Below are 19,385 nucleotides of genomic sequence, written 5' to 3'. Positions count from 1 at the left end.
TGATTATCCAAGAGAAAAAAAAAATCATCTTACATTGCTCCAAAAGCATTTAAGATTCTATGCTTTTTTTGCTATTGTGTTAATAATTATCAATACTCATCACCATTCACACCTCTAATCTTGACAAAAAGCATGGAATATTCTACAGTAGATGGGTCAAGAGTTTTGTAGATAAAACAGAGATGGTAAATTCAGCAACAATCAAATCTAATCTACTTGCATCTCAAAACCATGGAAAATATTAAATAACCATTTTGCACTCTCATACCTTGCTGCATAATCACTGCATTTCTGAGTTGCAGACAAGTATTTTCTTTCCTTCTCTGTAAAATAAAAACAGCTTTCTCGTCCTTGAATGACTGTTCCTAAACTTCAATTTATCCTTATTTATTACTGGGATTATTTCATAAGCCATGATAAAAAGCATAGAGATAAGCACACACACTGAAGTAAGCATTTCCAGAGCATTTTCCCACATATCTTTGTTTTAACAGATTTCTTGTTTGCCTAAACAGATTTTCAGCAGAAAAATGAGGATTTTTTCTCCCAGTATCTTAGTTCTGTTTATGGGACCTCTGAAAATGTAGTAGCATCACACAAATGCTCTCATGTTTTTAATTTTCCCAGTCCATAGGTAATTTCAGTACATTTCTTTCCTTTACTACTTAGTACTGCCCTCTATTAGCACCCAGTATCTCTGAAACTCAAGCTCTGAGTGCAACAAAGCACATCTCTGATTTAAATCAATATTCACCTAGAAATCATCAACTCTGCTCTGAGCTAGGTGTCATTAGGTGTATTTGCACTAAGCATACAACTGTGGCATTTGACAGCTCAAAGAAAGTTTCCATTAATTTCTGGAAGAAAATACTTAAAGCTCATGGATGCCCATGAAATACAATTCTGTTCAGTTTCACTTACTTAAGCCTTCCACTCAATACTTTGAATTCCTGAAGGGTAAATAGAAGTTTTATAAATCTGCATGTACCATTAAAGCAACAAAAAAAATCACCTGAAAAGCCATGATTAAAAGTACTGCAAAAATTATCAAGGTATTGAGATTTTAATAGGATCTTAACAGGTAGTTGCATCAAATACAGAAGGATTTTACTTATACATTACTTAAATCTTCTTTTTCAGATTATCAATTTGCAAACTGTTTTCCTCTTATGGCATGGTGCAATACCCTACAACTACATTTCAGCCACATATGCCTGTTCCTAAAATCTCTCTTTGTGATTCTTTCACTCCTTTAGGTCACTTTGCTCAACTAGATAAACTGATTCTGCTTCTTAGAAGAATTAGAAGAGGATAAAGTTACTTACAAGAAAACAAAATGGACAGTAAATGAGTAAGAAGGGTTATAAGAGTTAGAGTAAATCTAGAACCGACACCTTTAACTTGGACCCATGGGGCACAGGAGATTGGCCATCTTCAGGTGGAATGAACAACTCCCACTTGCCATATTCCAACTTCTTGTATGGATGAGAAGATGGATTCCAGCCATCTGCAATATAAGAAATAATACCAAGTGTTCATCTTAAAATGCATCCAGTTACAATTCAAAGGTGTAACTCTGAGTTGCATCTTTCTCAAAATAAACTTCAGTGAGAGCAGACACAAATACTTTCATGCCTGATACTGGACACACACTCAAAAAGGATAAAATGAAAAGTCACAGTTTTAAATCTTCAGGAAGATTCTTTTGTCATTAAAAAAAAAATCAACTGAAGCAAGCTGAAATCCCCTAAATCAAGACTCTTTGTCCTCTTTGGATTTACTGAGTACTGGATATGTGCAAGGATGGTCATTATGGCCTGTCCAACTGAACAGACACCTGCCAAGGGGGTCTGGAGTGTTTGTAAGCACATCAAGGTTAACTCCTGAATGGAGTGAAGATTTCACTTCTGAACTGACACATTTCAGCAATGGAGTCATTTCTAGGCTAGAAGGAAATAAAAGATAAGTTTGAAAATTCCTTTTTTCTTTTTGCCTTGAAATATCTGTTTCACATAGTTCAAGGCAACAGACTCAAGCTAAATAGGTACCAGTAAACAAAGAAAACTGAATTAAAAGACATTAAAGCAACACTAGTTAATCTTCCTTCATGCTCATCTATTTGCATGCCATGGCCTCTTGTAATAAAAAAACAAACCAAAAAAAAAAAACAACCCAAAAAAAACAACAAACCAAAACCCACACATCATTGAAAGAAGAATAAACAGCCTTCAGTTTAAGAATTTTAACTCAGAGTTGTATAGAACAACATTGCTACTAAAAATTTCAGGTTAAAAGCATTTCAATTAAAAAAATGGACAGTTAAACTGAAGCAGGATCATCACTTTTGCCACCACAGAAATCACAGCAGGGGAGGTAGAGAAATGAAGGTCTATCCATCAACATATGTATTTTCCTAAACATGAATAATCACAAATATTATCTGCTGTGCAATAAAAGGATAAAACTTCCTGGCAATGTATGGACGTGTTGCATTTCAGAGAAAGACCAGACTGCTTTCAAAGTTACTGGTTGCATTTGCACAGCTGTTTAAACCCAAGAACTGCCAATCTTTAGTTAAAGAACACTGAAAGACACAAATTAAACAAGGCCACACAATGTGACAAAAATAACCATGCCAGACAAATATCCTGGTGCCTACTCATTTTACACTGGAGAGTAAAACAGAAATGAAATTAATTCAGTATTCTATTTAGATGATAGTTTTATCATGTTTAAAGTATTTGGATAGTGGAGCTAAATTATATATATTAGCAGAGGAAATGTATTTACTAAACTATTGCTTAACAGCAGAAGAACTTACATATTAGTAAGAATTAAAGTGGTTAATCCCCCTTGGCTTTACACTGAAGTTTTAATCAAGAAAAATAATTAAACAAATACTATTCCTAGGACCAACATCAAACAAACAACACCTTGGAAATCAAACAATACTCCTTAACAAAATGTGTAAACTGCAAACTATAGTGTTTATACAACAAAATATAGATATATTTTTTTATTTCAGGTCATGGTAAAAAAGATGTAGAAAACAGCACTTGAAAAAGTTGTGGTTTTTTTTTTTTTTTAATCATAAGCAGCTAGACTATCTCAAATAAACATTCCAGGCAAAAAAGAGAAAATGGAAGGAAGATGAAAAATGCAACAAGATGTTGAGATGTCAAAAGAAGTTTGCTTTAAAAACTGATTAGGATTTATGATAGTCAAAACCCAACTTGGGGGACTTACTCTAAATTCTTTCCATCTTCTTCTCCCTCCCAGTTATCCCATCATCTTCATGGCTTCTCATGGAACTCTTTCCAACAGAGCTACACCTCTTGATTCAATGCAGAAACTGAACCACATATGCCAGGTGATAAATACTGAGCAAAACTAAAAGTTACAGCAAAAAATTCTTAGGCCCAGTTTTTATAAAACTCACCCAGAGGAACCTGCACAGAGTTAATCATGTTCACCAAAACCACTGCATTGTTACAATATGAAAAAATATTCTCATGACCTCTACTAAAATCACATCTCTTCCCTCCTTCAGAGAAGGAATGGTTACATCTCTCTACCTATTTAAATATTTCTGCTCTCCACAGACAGATTTGATGATTCTGCCAAAGTTGCCTGAACTTTCCCCTTCACCTGCCAGCAATGCCAGATGCTCCTGTTAATCCCTCCTGTTCCCAGCCACAGTCCATGACTGCAAGCCTGTGGCTCATGATTTAAAAATAAATGCAAAGCAATACCCATCTGCCCCAGACGGTCCTATTTAAACCCACTGTTTACTAATTACCCCTGGAGAGGAGCTCACTTAGAAAGATTATAACAGAAAACACTGCTTTGTATTAATGCCAGAGGCATAAAGAACATAGAAAACCCTGAAAACTGAATATTCCTTTCAAAGAGAGAGTGGCTCATGCTTATCTCAGTTTTACTGCTTGGTTTTCTGATTTTTTCAGCAAAACTTAGCCCAAAAATGCCTGAGGGAAGAAAAAAAAAAAAAAAAACAAACTCAACTAACCAACAAGTGATTAGTAGAGTATTGTGAAGATGAAAAACTAAAAGTCAAAAGAAAGATCTTAGTTTGAGAACAGAGACTTCAAAGATTCTGCCAATAACTACAAACAGGAAAAAGCTGAGGAGATTACCAGCAGAAGTTCAAATAATCAGCTTGAACAGGTATTGGGGGAAAAGCACACCATCACAGAATACTCATAAGCCATAAACAAAGGCAAAAGCTTCTGTACAAAAGTTCAAGCCTCAGCTACTGCTTAATCCAACACAGAAGACATCTTTGATAGCCTGATATTTGTTTTGTCTCATCTCTGTGACTGGATCTTCCAATCCTAGCCAATTATTAAAACACTACATCCTACCCCAGCAACGGGAGGCACAAAGGAACTTCTTGCTCAAAACTACACGCTTAGCATGAAAGCACCCTTAGCACCCAAAGAATCATGAACTGAGCTTTAATGCAGACCAGAATTCAAATGGGTTCTACCATTTGTGACAAAAAAATCAATTTAAATGCATATTTCCAGCTAAATGACAATTTGAGTGACTTCTTGTTCAATCTCTTGATTTTGTTTTCACGTTGACAAGGATACATCCATACAACTCTGAGGCTCATGCCTGAACTTGGAGTTTCACACAAGAAATTAACACTTCTCACAGAGGAAAGGAGTTGTTCTCACATATTAATCAAATAATTGACTTTGTCCAATACAACAACTGTAGTTGGTTTTTTTTTCCAGAAGTCAAAAAGCTTTATAAACTAAAGCTGAATTCTCAAGTGAAATCAAATCTCTTAGAGCCATTTTATTTCCACATACTTTGACCAATTAAAGACACCTAAAGAGAATAGAGAGGTCAGCAAACACAAAGCATCCTTGAAGAAGTCTATCGTGCAAGTAAGATTTCAGACAAGGGAAAGAGCATCAAAATCCCAGTATCCCAACAAGATACCTGTATTCCCCTTTATTAGAATATGAAATCAGAACATAACTGGAAAGATCCTCCAAGGACACTATTCTGGTCTACGCAGTGGCCAATTAGGTCTTCCTCTCCTCACATTAATTATTTTTAAAGCAGATTACATTAATTATCCTGTGCTGGAGTTGTTGGAAACTGGGCAAATAGCTCAAACAGTGAGATAAAAACAAGTGTCATTACTTCTTAGATAGGATGTTTCCCTGTATATTAGTGCCACCTTATACTACAGTCTACTGCTTTCAATCATCTGCACCCACAGAAATATAACACGGTTTGACTTTACTCATCAAATGCAGATATTTATCTATAAAAAAAATCTTGAAAGGAAGCAGTAAGAAATTCAGCATGATATCATGACAGTACCTAGACTCCATTTCAGTAAAAATCTGGAATAAAAAAACCCCAAAACATTCTGATATGTGAAGTTTTCAGTCAGCTGTCAGATACCCAAATTATGAAGTACAGTGCCTTAAGGTACTCTTTTCACTCTGAAGGGATCCTGTCAGAGTTTAAATAATAGACAAATATCCTCCCAGAACCAACTATCCTACCCTCCCTCCAACCTCTGCAGGAGCCTTCCCCACCAATGCAAGGAAAAGGAAGTAAAAACCCAACCACATATTCCAGACTGATCAACATTTTAGATCAATGTTAGCTGGGAAGGAGGGAAGGGAAGACAACTAAAAGAACAGAAACCACAAATATAACAATGTATTATAGCAAATGCTGATTTCCAAATCAACATATGCACACTTACTCTCAAGCTTTTTAAACCAGTAGCTTTCTTGTTAAAATTAAGGAATTGTTTACAGATAACCCACTGAGCTTCCACATGACCAATTACAAATACTGAGTGTTCCAATTCCCACATAAATTCCATGGGTTACCTTCAAAACTCACAGTCACTCACACGCAGTGACTTATTTTGAAATAGACAATTTTAAAGCAGCCATAAATTGTCAGCAGTCATTGAGTTTCTCAGATATAGGGCACACAAATGAAATATTCAGTGTTATCACTGAGAGCTTTTGAAGGAGCTATAATGTTGATAGAGCCTCTGCTGTTGGAAATTCAGCTGAGTAATTGTCTCATACACTTGATCTATTGAGATGCTGAATGTACTAATTGACAAATCTTAATGGTTTTGGATGCTCATTTAATACTTCTTTGATAAAGCTTCATACTAGAACACCAACAGATACAATACTTTTTCTCTCCAATTATGGAGTTTTAAAGAGAAAAAAAAGGCTCTGAAAGCATTGGGATTTTCTTGAATTCATATGTTTCATTCTCCAATCCACTTACAGATTTGTGTACTATTACCAGTTGCTAGCTTTTTTTTTTCCAAAACACACAGTGATATTAAGAATTTTTCTATAAGTTGGAGCTATCCAATTCATTACAAGTTTCTGAGAATAAGGTATAAAAATCCCATAATTTGGGTCAAAATACCTTAATAGCAAAGCTTTTATTGTTGGTAATAAGGCATAAAAGACAATCAGAAAAAAATACATGTGCAGGACTAAGGCTTCACATGTATATAATTACAGAAGAAAATTATTCATGTTTATCTTACATGTAATTCATAACAAAGATATTATCAACTATAAGCTTAATTATAAATTGGGGGAAAAAAAGTTCAAGGTCTCTGTACAAAACCTGTATTTGCCACTTTATTTTTTTACTAGTTTTTGATCCTCAAATACCTTAAGATGAAACAGCAGAGACTAATACTTTGTGTCTTTACATCAAACATTAAGCTATTCTCAAACAATAACATGTTATTAAGAAAAACACTGCTATTCATCTCCAAAAAAAAAAGCATGAATTGACAGTTTTTTACATTATATACCCCCATATTTCAGTTTAAAACCTAAAGAGCTTCTGCCATCTAAGTTCAATGTTTCTTTGTTTAAGATTTCCAACTTCCCCAATGTGGTTACACTATGGTTCTTTTTAAAAAAAAGTTTTATTAAAAAAAATCTTATTAAAAGCAATCCCAATATCCAATTTAAACACAATATAATCATAAATTTAGTCTGAGACTTTAACCTGCTTGAAAATTTAGAGAAAGGTTAAAGGGATTCAGTTTTAATTAAACATATCTGTAGCAATCTGACTCTAAATCTTAGGGTTTTGTAATCCATTTTCCATGAGAATACTATTCAAGATCATATGAATTGAATGACAATCTTCCATGTCTCCAGTCTCTCCAAGTATACTATTGTCCCCTTTGGGAATGAATACTTTACTATGATTAACTGATATATAGGAGAAACACAGTTTTCCCATGTTACAATGAATTTCTTTTAATTTATTTCCTCTTCATATTGCTGTCTTCATTAGTGTCTACATACAACTACTCTAAGATATTAGTCCTAAATTTCTGTTTCATATGATGTATTACATCAAATATTTTAAATGAAGTAGGGTTTAGAAAACTATAGCAGTGTTTAGCTACCCTATTTTGGTATACATATACTTCCCCCTCCAACCTGATAAGACAATTTACAAGCTATGGCCTCTTTTCAAAATATTAAAGATGTTATTAAAAATCTGGTTTTAATATTAACATCTCTTAAAATACATATTTAAAACAAATGCATTCTGGTCTTTAGCTGAGTTGAGACATTTAACCTGCACCCACCCCATGAAAACCTTAAGCAACGGATGGGGTTGCAGCAAGTAGAGGAGAGACAAGGAGGAGAATTTTCTGCATGTTTATACATATAAAATTGACCTATGAAAATAACCTGATCTAGTTGCCTTGCAGTCTGTATTGATACCTGAAATCACTATTATCTATCTAGCAGGTGAACTATACATGACTCATTATTCAGTGTTAGAGGACATAACCAATTTCAATATTAAAATGCACGAACTACACTAACCTATTTATCAATGTCTATTCCAATAAAATGACAAGCAGCACTTTAAGAAAAGCTACTTTATCATTCACTATGTTAGTCATATCAAACAGGATCATGGCTGCTGTTCATCTTCTGCATCAAAAAGAGGATTTTTTTTTAAATAAAAACCTTCCTAAAAAAAGATTTTCATTTCAATAGCTTCCTCAGACAGGGGAAAGGTATGGCCAACATTTAGCTTTGTGCTCCAGCAGAAGTAGTTAATTGCTTCAAAGGACTTTTTTCCATATTGCTTCTTTGCAATATAAATACACTGAGCACTCCCTAGATCAGTATTTTTGCTAAATCAAAGTCAGATAAATAAAACTACATGCTTCTGAAATGAAGTTAAATGAACAAAATAATTTGACAGAAAGTCCCTCTTCAGTATTGTGGCAGACCTAATGGAAGAGAGAGTAGAGGTGAAAAGGAAAAAAAGAACAAAGCTCTCGGAAACCCTAAAGAAAAAGGAGAGCAAGTACTGCAGGATTGAAGAGCAATGATGAATGTCACTTTCATCTAAAAGTTCTGGAACATCATTTGAGTGTAGCTAGCCTTCAAATAAGAAGCAAATTGATATTTTTGTTTCAAATCCAAAGGGAATAATCTTCGTGGTTCTCAGAGAAAGCAATGCAATTCCTCCACGTAATACTGCCACCTTCCCATTCTGCTAACACCTTTCCTTCTTCTGCCCTCATAAACACAGAGGAGCCACTCTTTCAGTAATATTTAGTTTGATTTTAGGCTACCATTTTCCAGCAGAACTTTTGTCTAAGCTCTCAGGATGGGTGGTAATTCTCAAGAGCCTTGGTCCTTAACAAAACTGTTGCTTGATCAGTAAAAAGATGAAGCAAATTATTTCACTGTTATTTTTGCTTCTCTGCATATAATTTTATAAAAGCCTAGTTAGAAAACTTTAAAAAGAACTTCAGGAAGCTTAGATACAGCCTCAAGTTGCAGTGTGATCCAGTGTAACATGAGTCATTGGCTTTGGGGTATTAAAAAAAAAGTGTAACACTGACCATGCAACAGAAACACATCTTCATAAGCTACTGCAACGCAGAGGAAAATATTATTCATTTAAGCCATGACATACGTTTTTTACTACCAGAATTTCACCACTGTGACAAAATTTTCTTTAAAAGATGAGAATATTGATGTAAAACATTATGCAGGGGAGAAGAAATTTTCCTAAGAATACTTACTGAAGTCACCTGCAAGAAACACTGCTTCTGCTCCTGGTGCCCACTCTTTGCAGTATATTCCACCATCTGCAAGTTGGTTCACTCCAAAGGTTTTGTAACTTTTGGTAAATTTATCAAGGCCACCTTCACTTTCCTCAATGTTCTTCAAATGGTTATAAAACAGAGAATACCTTGCAATGAAAAGAGAGAACATTTTTTAGAAAGATTAGCAAGCATCTCTCTTACATTAACTAGTGTAAAACTCTAAAATAAAAAAAAAAATAAACACACTAACATGAGATTCACTGCTCTCTACTGGAATAGGAAAAAAAAATCTAATAAAACCCATGCAATTTTTCCATGGTTGTTACACAGTCTAAAATTGCAATCTTCGTGTTTGTCAGTGCTTTTTCTACTTTACAGGAACATTTTGCACTTTCAGTGTAAAACTACAATTCCTGACTGGGAGCCAAGAAATCCCAGTATTACTACACAACAGGAGAACTTCACACTCTGAACAGCCTAGCACTTTTCCTTCCATCTTATTAATATCAGACACAAGCCTCCTAGGGAGAGCTGGATAGGCTTGCCACATCTCTCACAGCCAGTTTTAATAGACAGACAATCTCAGGCCATTGAAAAGTTTGCAGTACAGCACGTCAGCATGGACAAACCCATCTGGTCCTTGCAGAAAGGGGCTCATTAGGCAACCTCTTTACAGAGACAATCAGCAAGACTTTGCAGTCAGTCCCTGACGCTGCAACAATTTGGAAAAAATTGCAGCTTCATAAAAGTAATTATTTGCACCATACCCTACTTATACCAGTAGGAATTTAAATGCCCTAAACCTCTGGCATAAACCTTTGCCTGTAACAGCTTAGAGTTTTTTGACATATTTTGCTATGTTTTCTCCAAGTAAGTTTCTGGAATTGATGGTAACATCAGGGGTACGATATAAACAAGATATCAACTTTGACCCCTAAATTATGAGCTATTTTGTCCAGAAGCACAGCTAAAAGCTGCAGTTGAGCATTTAATTAATGCTACCTGTACAGTTTTTTGTTGTTTGTTTGTTTTCAGTAAGACACTCCTGAGGTAAATTAGAAATGTGTTTCTTTTTTCATAAATGGTAAAGAGTCTTCTGAAGTGCATAAAAACCAGTGAGAACCCCAGCAAAACCAAACTCACCAGCCTTATTACACTTCCTACATTTTGTAATAGGAAATAGAAACACCAAACCAGCATTATGGAATAGCACCTTGCTGCTCAAAGAAAAGTAAGTCTGTCTGCAGTGTCAGGACTGCAAACTGTGATTTGTTGCAAAGTTTTCATTTTTTTGGCCCTTAATTAGTTGAAAGTAGATTAAAATGTCTAATTACTAGTTAGGGTAAACAGCATTACCTGTATTAATTTAGAGTATTATGACTACTATTAAGGTTAATCTCCCAGTGAGTTTTTATGATTTTATTATTAAGACTGAGGATCACCTTTAAAGGGAGAAAGATTTGAAAATGCCTCCAGGATACACAGTAGCAAATACACTCATAAATATTTTTGCCCATCTACCAGCGTTATTCCTTTAAAATTTGCTCATGGGTATAATCCTCAGAAGTGCATTACTAACTACTACTACTCTGATAATCAATTTCATTTATGTCCTTGAGGGAAAATATTTTGTCAGATTTCCAACTATAAGTATATTATATACATATACAAACTCACTGTAAGTTGATCAACTTACATTTTATAATATACATATACAAACTCACTGTTTGTATATGTATATTATATACATATACAAACTCAATGTAAGTTGATCAACTTACATTTTAAACAGATGCAACCACAAAGATTTATATAAACCTTAAATACAGAAACACATAGCAAGTCACAAATACTCTCAGAATTTCAACATATATCATCCAGTAAAATCAAATTACTGTATTTTTGAAGAATTGTCCTTGGGGAAAAAAATAAAACAACCACTATAGCTTAGAAATTTAAGTCATTCTTTAAAATATTGTATGATACAAGGAGTATAGTTATATACATATAGATATTTTTTCTGTATATAAATATTTAATTGGTTAAGGGAAAAATATATATAATAAGAAGCTCATTTGGAGTGTTATCTGCAAATCCCTGTTTGTCTGCCATACATAAGCTGTTTTAAAATTGCTGCTTGTCACATGTATTGCTTCCACTTTGTTCCACTGTGGCTGAAGCAGGATCTGTTTTACTATAGGTAGCTGCTGTGACTTCAGAGAAGATCTAACTGAAGCAATAAGCTTGACACAGCTAAAACAGAAGAGGAGGTTTTGAAATATATTAACTAACCAAAATTATTCTTTTCCTCCCCACTCTTACCACAAATACATTGTCACTTTAGAACACAGCTTTAAGAACATGATTAGTTGCATGCAGTTATTCCCATACTCAGCAGAAAGTAAAAGTAGTGGTAAGCTTCATTTTTAAACAAAAGTCAGTCACAAACCCTTGAAAGCTGCAGAAGAAGGAAATGAATCCTTTATTACCAGAGAACAACAACCAGCCATAAAGAAGGACAGAAAATTTCAGTGCAGAAAAGGAAAAGGCTTCTATTCACTTCACATCACCTAGAGGTGCAACACATGCCAGTGGCCTACTGCTCTTCCTCAACATGACCCCTTCCCAGGAATCAAACCCATTCATCTCCTTCAGAATAAATAAGCCTCTAACAAATTCAGGATTTGAATGTGGGATGGATGAAAATGGAATTTCAGAAAGCAATTATGTGATTCTGTATCATTGGGGGAAAAAAAATCAGTAATACAGACATTGTAAACTCTTAATTCTTGTCACAAAATCACTAAGACCACCCACTGCTTCAATTTTTGCCTTTCGGTAAATTCAGAGCTCAAGGAAATCATGACACAAGGACACCATGGCATTTAATAGATGAAATGATCATGAGTATCATTGTGAAAAAAGTCAACTCTCTGCTCACTTTTCAAGGAGTGGTGAGCAAGATTACATGCTCAATAAATTATTTTTGGGGGAGAGGGAGGGGAGGCAAAAAGGGAACATATCAGAAGAATTGTTGAGCAAGGATGCATAACATTCTTAAAACAATGGCTTTGTATACAGGACATATTTTGCTTGGAACATAGCATCACAGCATCATATACATTGAATAAGAATGCTCCTTCTATTTGTACAGAAGCATGCTGATTTTAATAGACTAAGTTAGTTCAGGTATTATTGCTGCATCACATTGCAGAAATAAAGACTTTTGCAACAACTAGTGTTCTCCATAATTGATTTTAAATTATAATCTAGAAGGAATTTATTCTTTTTAACTACCTCCTGAGATTAGCCAGTAAGGTACTGTAGTTTGCTCAAAGCTCACAAAAACACTCACCAACTCCTGAAATGGATCAATTACTTTTGCCATGAACTATTCCCAAAACTCATCTCAGGAGATGAAATACTTCTGGACACAGAACAACATTACTTGTCACAGAAGGCCTTGTAAAACAGCAGAAAGACCTTGTAAAACAGCAACTGTAGCCTGCTGCTCCTTTGAAGGAAAGGACTGAGTTAAGTACATATTCATGTATTTTAGGAATTTTAGGGAAGTTCAAGGTTTTGCTTTCCTGGCCAATATTTAGAGGCTCACTTAGGCAAAAATTTTTCAATTTTTTTCGGAATATTTTTCTGACTATTTCAGCTTTCATTTCTATACTCCTAAGGCTTGTTAACACTTTTTTATCTTCCAAAGTGACACCCCAGGATTACACACAGAAAATGACAGTTTTTTTTTTTTTCCAACCAATTCCTAATATTTATATTGTTCACTAATAGCATACAAGTCTTAATACCAGAGATAAACACTTGATTAAGACTACATTTTGTGATCTCTTCAACACTGCAAGTTATGTCCTGTTCAACTATGCATATATATACTTATATGACAGACTCTGAATGCATTTTGTGAGAATTTCAACATTCTGGACATCAGCATCTAGAGCTGTAAGTCACAATAAAAGACTGACTTCTGCCTTCATAATTTTCAAGTTCCCAGAAAGTGCAAAGTCTTTTAAGATGCTGTAATTTCTGAGTGTTAATGTCGACACTGGTGAGGATTACAAGGTAAAAACTGTACCCAATTATGACTTGAAAAGCACAACCATTACTTTTGGGTCAAAATAAACCTAAACTGAGCAACAAGAGGATCTACAGAATGCCTGAACAGAGCATCTGAAGTGACTAAAAGAAGTTGCACGTGAAGTCCTTTACTACAGGTACAGTAACGCAAATCTGACAAGTGCTGGCAGCAAAAGGGGGGCTGCTTATGGTGTACTTCTGGATCCTGGAGTTTTTATGAAAAGGTAAGGTTTTCAAGTGCCTTATTCATTCATTTAGCCTCTGTTAATAGATCAGTGTTTCTTAAAACTGAAATAATGAAATTGTTGTCTTCAGACTTACTGAAAAGGTTTCAGTCTTAGCATTAGCCCAAGAACAGAAAGAAAGTACTACTCTGTTACCAAATGCTTTTACACCAACATTTTTGCCCTCCCCATCATTATTTCAGTGTGACATACTGGTAATCCTAACCATCACCTGAAACACAGTCACAACTGTTGTAGTGCGTTTTTATATTTTGTAATACTTTAAAGTAGTTTTGTTTTGTATTCCCATATTTTTCCCAAATGGTTTATCCCAGACTGTACCCCCCTCCCTTTACCTGTGTTATCCCTCTCCTGGGATGAGAGCATCCCCAAACCCCCACCCTGGCTCTCTGTCAATCACTCAGCATCCCATCCCCTCCATCCAGAAGTTTTGGTCCAGTTCGTCGAGTGATCAGGCAGAGGCCAGGGGTCAGCCCCCCAAGCCTTGCCCCATACGCTGTCCTATATGTCCATCCCCCAGTATCCATCCCTTAGAGTTACTTATTGGTTGGTAAAATGTTATCTACTTTTGGTTTCCGCCTCCCTTTAAATGTGACCTTGGCACATCTCCCGGGGCTATCGGCAGGAGGCCCCTGAGGTGCAGGAGCTCCTTTGGGATCCTAATAAAACCTTGGATTAACCCCTGCTAAGAGTCGGCCCTTTCTCTTCTACCGATGTCTCTGGTGTCTCTTGTGCTGCACAGGCGACCAGCCCAGGTGCCCTCAGCACCCTCGGGGCACAGAGAGTGTCTCCCCACTGTCAGCCCAGGTGCCCTCAGCACCCTCGGGGCACAGAGAGTGTCTCCCTGCTGTCAGCCCAGGTGCCCTCAGCACCCTCGGGGCACACACAGAGAGTGTCTCCCCCCAGCCCAGGTGCCCTCAGCACCCTCGGGGCACACACAGAGAGTGTCTCCCCCCAGCCCAGGTGCCCTCAGCACCCTCGGGGCACACACAGAGAGTGTCTCCCCCCAGCCCAGGTGCCCTCAGCACCCTTGGGGCACACACAGACAGTGTCTCCCCCCAGCCCAGGTGCCCTCAGTACCCTCGGGGCACACACAGAGAGTGTCTCCCTGCTAGCCCAGGTGCCCTCAGCACCCTCGGAACACACACAGAGAGTGTCTCCCTGCTGTCAGCCCAGGTGCCCTCAGCACCCTCGGGGCACACACAGACAGTGTCTCCCCCCAGCCCAGGTGCCCTCAGCACCCTCGGGGCACACACAGACAGTGTCTCCCCCCAGCCCAGGTGCCCTCAGTACCCTAGGGGCACACACACAGACAGTGTCTCCCCGCTGTCGGCCGTGTCGGGGCTGCCCCCCCGGTGTCTGCCGACTCGGGACTGGCCCAGGGTTCCTGAGAGGCTCGCAGAGAGACCGAGACACACAAAAGTCTTTTCCTATTGTTACATTCATAATTTGTAACAGCATTGCTTTAAATCCCATGCTTTATATGCAGCTTTGTTTGAAGCCTTACAATAGAAGTGCAGGAATTGGCTGACTTTCCATAGAAGCAGGATTAAAATATCAAACATGAATTACTATAATGGCTATCCAGTAAACAAGTATCCTGCCAAAAAATAGCCTTCCAAGTGAATACAAAGACAATATTACATCAGCAAGATGTTTCAAGAACTGACATGTCAGGTGAGCAGTTACTCCTCACACTTCTATCACTGAAACACCCTCAAATATTTTGTCTTATGGCTACCTATACAACTAAAATTTATGCAGTAGAAGTAAAGAGTTCTCAGTTTAATGCTAAACTATACAGCCTTATCCCAAAAAACAGTGTTCTATTTATTTTGTAACTTTGATATACAAACACCCTGGTTCTGCAGTTCCTATAACTGCTGAATTAATACAACTATTGAACCCATTAAAAAAGTCTCAGGTACATGTTAAAATTATTAACCTCAATATGAAGCACAAGAAAAATCAAGATAAGCTTCTCCTTCCTCCCCAAAGTCAACAGCTTTATTGAAATAAGACTTCTGGCAGATTATTGAACAGTCTGATGGTAAGTCAAAGCACTGAGTTAGAGCTCCACATAAAGCCTTCACAACTTTATTCTTCCAAGCAAAAGAGGTACTAACTCCTTCCTGACCACCTCATAAAAAAACAAAGAGGTATTGTAGTACTTTAAACTTATAAATTTAACCAGATTAGTTTTAGTTTCTCAGGCATCACTACATTCTAAACAGAAACTAATATAACCAAAGAGGTATATAAGATACTCTCATTTAAAGAGGCTGGTGCTGAACACCAAGATGGCTGCAAAACTTCAAGACAATTTTATGCCCATTCTCATGGTTTTTTACAAAGCTGTTGTGATTGGAAGTTATAGAACAGTCAGTCATCTTACTATAAGACCTCTGGCAACAACACTAACATTAATGATTTTAGCCCCTCTTCTGCTTATGATGTTGGTTTTAGTAGCTATTCATCTTTTAGATTTCTGTCCACATCAGCTTTTTGGTCATAGTTTATTTCTACAGTATTGGCCCAGTATTCATGCTAATTTATTCAAAAGATGAAAGCAAGCAGGAGAGACTTTGATAATGGTATCTGGTATCCATATGGAAAGCCCAATTCTGCAGATACCAAAGGGAACAGGAAATGAAAGAAAATACCAAGTGAGGTACTCTCTGTAACCAAATCCTCCATTTTCCAGCAAGTACAAACATTTAAGTTAATGTCAGGGTCATGGACTATAATCCATAGCTTTATGGTGTTGTTCACAAATTGCCTCTTTCTAATATTGCAGCAATCACTTTGAAGATGCAGTTACAAAGACTTTCACCGACACCAAAGCCAGTGCAGAGTCCCTGCTCAAATTAGTGAAGCCCTGATGATTCTCATCTTCCCCTTTAGTCTGTAGCCAGTTATTCCCTCAATCTCTCATCATTCAACTGGTCAGAAGGCAATGGATTGCAGGAAGACCAAAGTAGGAGAGATAAAGCTCTTCCTAGAGCAAATTTCTGCAGCCCAGCAAATTAAAGGCACCAAACCACTCTGAACTAGAATGATGCAATACAAGCAAATTCCTGCTGGCAGCTTCTTCCATTTCATTTGTCACTAGTGAAAATACACCAAAACAGGAGCCTTGGGTTTTACTTCATTCTTTTCTCCACCCTCTGTCACATACTTTTCATTTGGCTATTCAGAGTAAAACAGAGTAGCCACACTTCATGAAAATAGGAAGAAGTAAAGGCACAGTAAATCTTAGGTAGGTATGACTACTTGAGAATAACAGATTTAATGCATTTTTAACTTTTACCAATTTTATAGCTGTAGTTGACTTGCACTTTATGCAAGCAAGTCATGTCCCATTCAGGAAATCTTTTTTAATATACATTTAAATAGATTAAGGAACATCAAAAACATGCAACTCACACAGCCCTTGAAGTGTTAGAAGAATTCTCAGAGAGATGCTTTAGAAGAAAAAAAAAAAATCATGGATGATGATTATAATGATCCAGGAGATGACCACTTAATTTTGCTTTTCTGCAGGTTAAAAGTAAAGTTGTTACATGATTCTGAAATCATGACCTTAAGAAGTTTCCCCCTAACTAAATCTGAATTCCCCAAATCTTCTAATTGCTCCATCCACAAAATTGTCCACTACAGAGCAATTTGCCTCTCTCCAACATCAGAGGCAATTTAAAATACACTTTTAGCTAAAAACTAAGGCTTCTGCAGGTTGACCAATGGCATTGAGTTCCTTTCAGGAGTAATAAAATCAATAGTTACCCAAATAAATTGAGGATATAGTTATTCCAGTAAGGAATTTACACAGCTAAAATTTTGTTGTAATTCCTACCAAAAGCGTGCTTTTTTCCTAACTACTAGAAGACTATCCAGCAGAGAACTCATAAGAGTGAGCAGGAAAGGCAAAAGCTTAAAAATGACTTTTACAAATTTTCTCTACTTGGCAGATAATTAATAACTCCCAATTGTCTTTGGATGTTTCACGATTTCAGAATGATGAGGTAAAGAATTTATGCATAGAACACTAACGTAGTTCACATCTCAAACTAAATACAACATCAAAAATTAAGAAATATTTGCTTGGGACCAATAATACATCATCACTTACTCTGTTGAAAGCCATCAATACAAGACAAGACATCTGATTCAGCATCACCTCCTTGCAAAACAATTTAAAGTACAATGACATGCAAGTCAAGCCCTAACAAAAAGCCTAGTACATGGAAGCCCAACAAAAAACGAAAAAGAACTGCAGATTTTCTTGACATCCTACCAGCAATTTCTAGCAGAAACGCTAAGACCTGTAAGCTGTGTGGTCTAATATGGATAAAGATCATTTCATAGTATTTTAGCAAGAAGATTACTTGTTGCTGACCAGGAGCCATCTTCCCTGCTTTAACCATTAAGGTAACTTTGGCAGCATTTGACAGCTGTAACATTTTTGCCATCAGCATCAGAATGAACACACACAGTTCTCAACTTGGAACCAAATGCAGGAGAGGTTACAAGATGTATGAAATGCAAACTTCATGCAATCAATTATTAACAACTGCTCCACTGGCTTATCTAAACCAATCCCAATCCTAAAAACAATCCCCCTCCCACCCACCTCCCCCTGGCCAATATTTAGAGGCTCACTTATACACACCCCTGTTCATCTCTCACCCACTTCAGCTTATTAGAAACACATGGATGCACCTCACAGGTTAAGTGCAACAAATTACTAGTGTTTAGAAGGACCAAGAGGCATTTTCTTTCCATCAGAAGCCCAGCAAACTACTTAAAGACATCAGCTGCAGGAGGAAAAGAAGAAAGAACTGTGCATGTATCAACACTTCCTACAAGAAAGCCATTTACTTTAACCCTCTAATGGAATAAAAGGTATATAGCAATTTGAGAAAATGAAACAACTAAAGCACACACTCCTCAAGGAATAAAGAAAGGAAAAAAAAAAAAACAAATCAAGAAAAATTAAATTAAAAAAAAACAAAAAAAAACCAAAAAAGCCCCACAGACAAACCCCCAAACTTTACAGTACTACAATACAAAGTAGTGTTACAACCTTCCGGAATGGCACAGCTATGTATATTGTGTATCTGCCAAAGCATTCAAAACAGCTTCCCTATCATGAGGACACAGCCTAAATAAAACAGCAATTACAAAATAATGAGAGTTCTATATATTTTTTTTCTCTGAATGTAAGGAGACAAATTTACCAGCAACATACTTCATTTATTTAGGTATAGGATTTCTTCATTTCATAGTCACTGTCCCACTATTCCTCAGCTAAGTAGTCGTTATTATGCATGAGTTGTACACTAAAGCCCCTCTTTTAGCTATAATAATTTGCTTCACTGTTGTGATGATATCTGAAGTTGATGGAGTTTCTGGAATTAATGTAACCACAGAGAAACCCCATCACATCTGAGCAGAAAGCTGCAGAAGCACAGCGACAGATTTTCTTGAAATCAGTAGACTGGGGCTGCGTTAGCTCATGTTTCATATTACACAAGAGAAAATAAACTGAAAGGTCAGTTGAACAGTTACAGCATTGCCCTTTTCCAAGGTAATCAGCAGAGCATGTAGCAAAGACGCGAACACAAGCGTGACTGGAACGACAGTAGCTGATAAAGAGGCTCCTGCTGCCAAAAGGAGTGGGACAAGACACTGCTCTCTCTCAGGGGCTGTCGAGGAGTGGGGCACACTGCACACCTGACTTCACCGACTCCCATTTATTGCTTTAATTTGAAATTGTGCTCTTGCTAAACATTCAGGTTTCCATATCGCCAAAACACACTAAAAAAATGTAACACTGAACATTAATAATTATACTGTTCCTATAGGTTATCCGTGAATGTGATTAATTTGTTTGTAATATGAAGACA

At 36.7% G+C, this 19,385-nt stretch overlaps 1 protein-coding gene across 1 annotated transcript in view; it reads right to left on the bottom strand.

Moving 5' to 3' along the window:
• GBE1 (1,4-alpha-glucan branching enzyme 1) overlaps window positions 1-19,385 on the bottom strand; it is a 138,194-nt gene that overhangs the window by 94,117 nt on the left and 24,692 nt on the right. Inside the window, exons 2-3 of the mRNA XM_066571923.1 lie at window positions 9,110-9,279; window positions 1,395-1,507 (exon numbers count right to left, since the gene is read on the bottom strand). Coding sequence (XP_066428020.1) covers window positions 1,395-1,507; window positions 9,110-9,279 — 283 coding nt within the window. The remainder of the gene's footprint in view (window positions 1-1,394; window positions 1,508-9,109; window positions 9,280-19,385) is intronic.

The sequence above is a fragment of the Molothrus aeneus genome, chromosome 2, assembly GCF_037042795.1.
Source record: "Molothrus aeneus isolate 106 chromosome 2, BPBGC_Maene_1.0, whole genome shotgun sequence".
Taxonomy (NCBI): domain Eukaryota; kingdom Metazoa; phylum Chordata; class Aves; order Passeriformes; family Icteridae; genus Molothrus; species Molothrus aeneus.
Note: the sequence above shows the minus strand (reverse complement) of the source record. Positions and strands in the feature narration are given on the sequence as shown.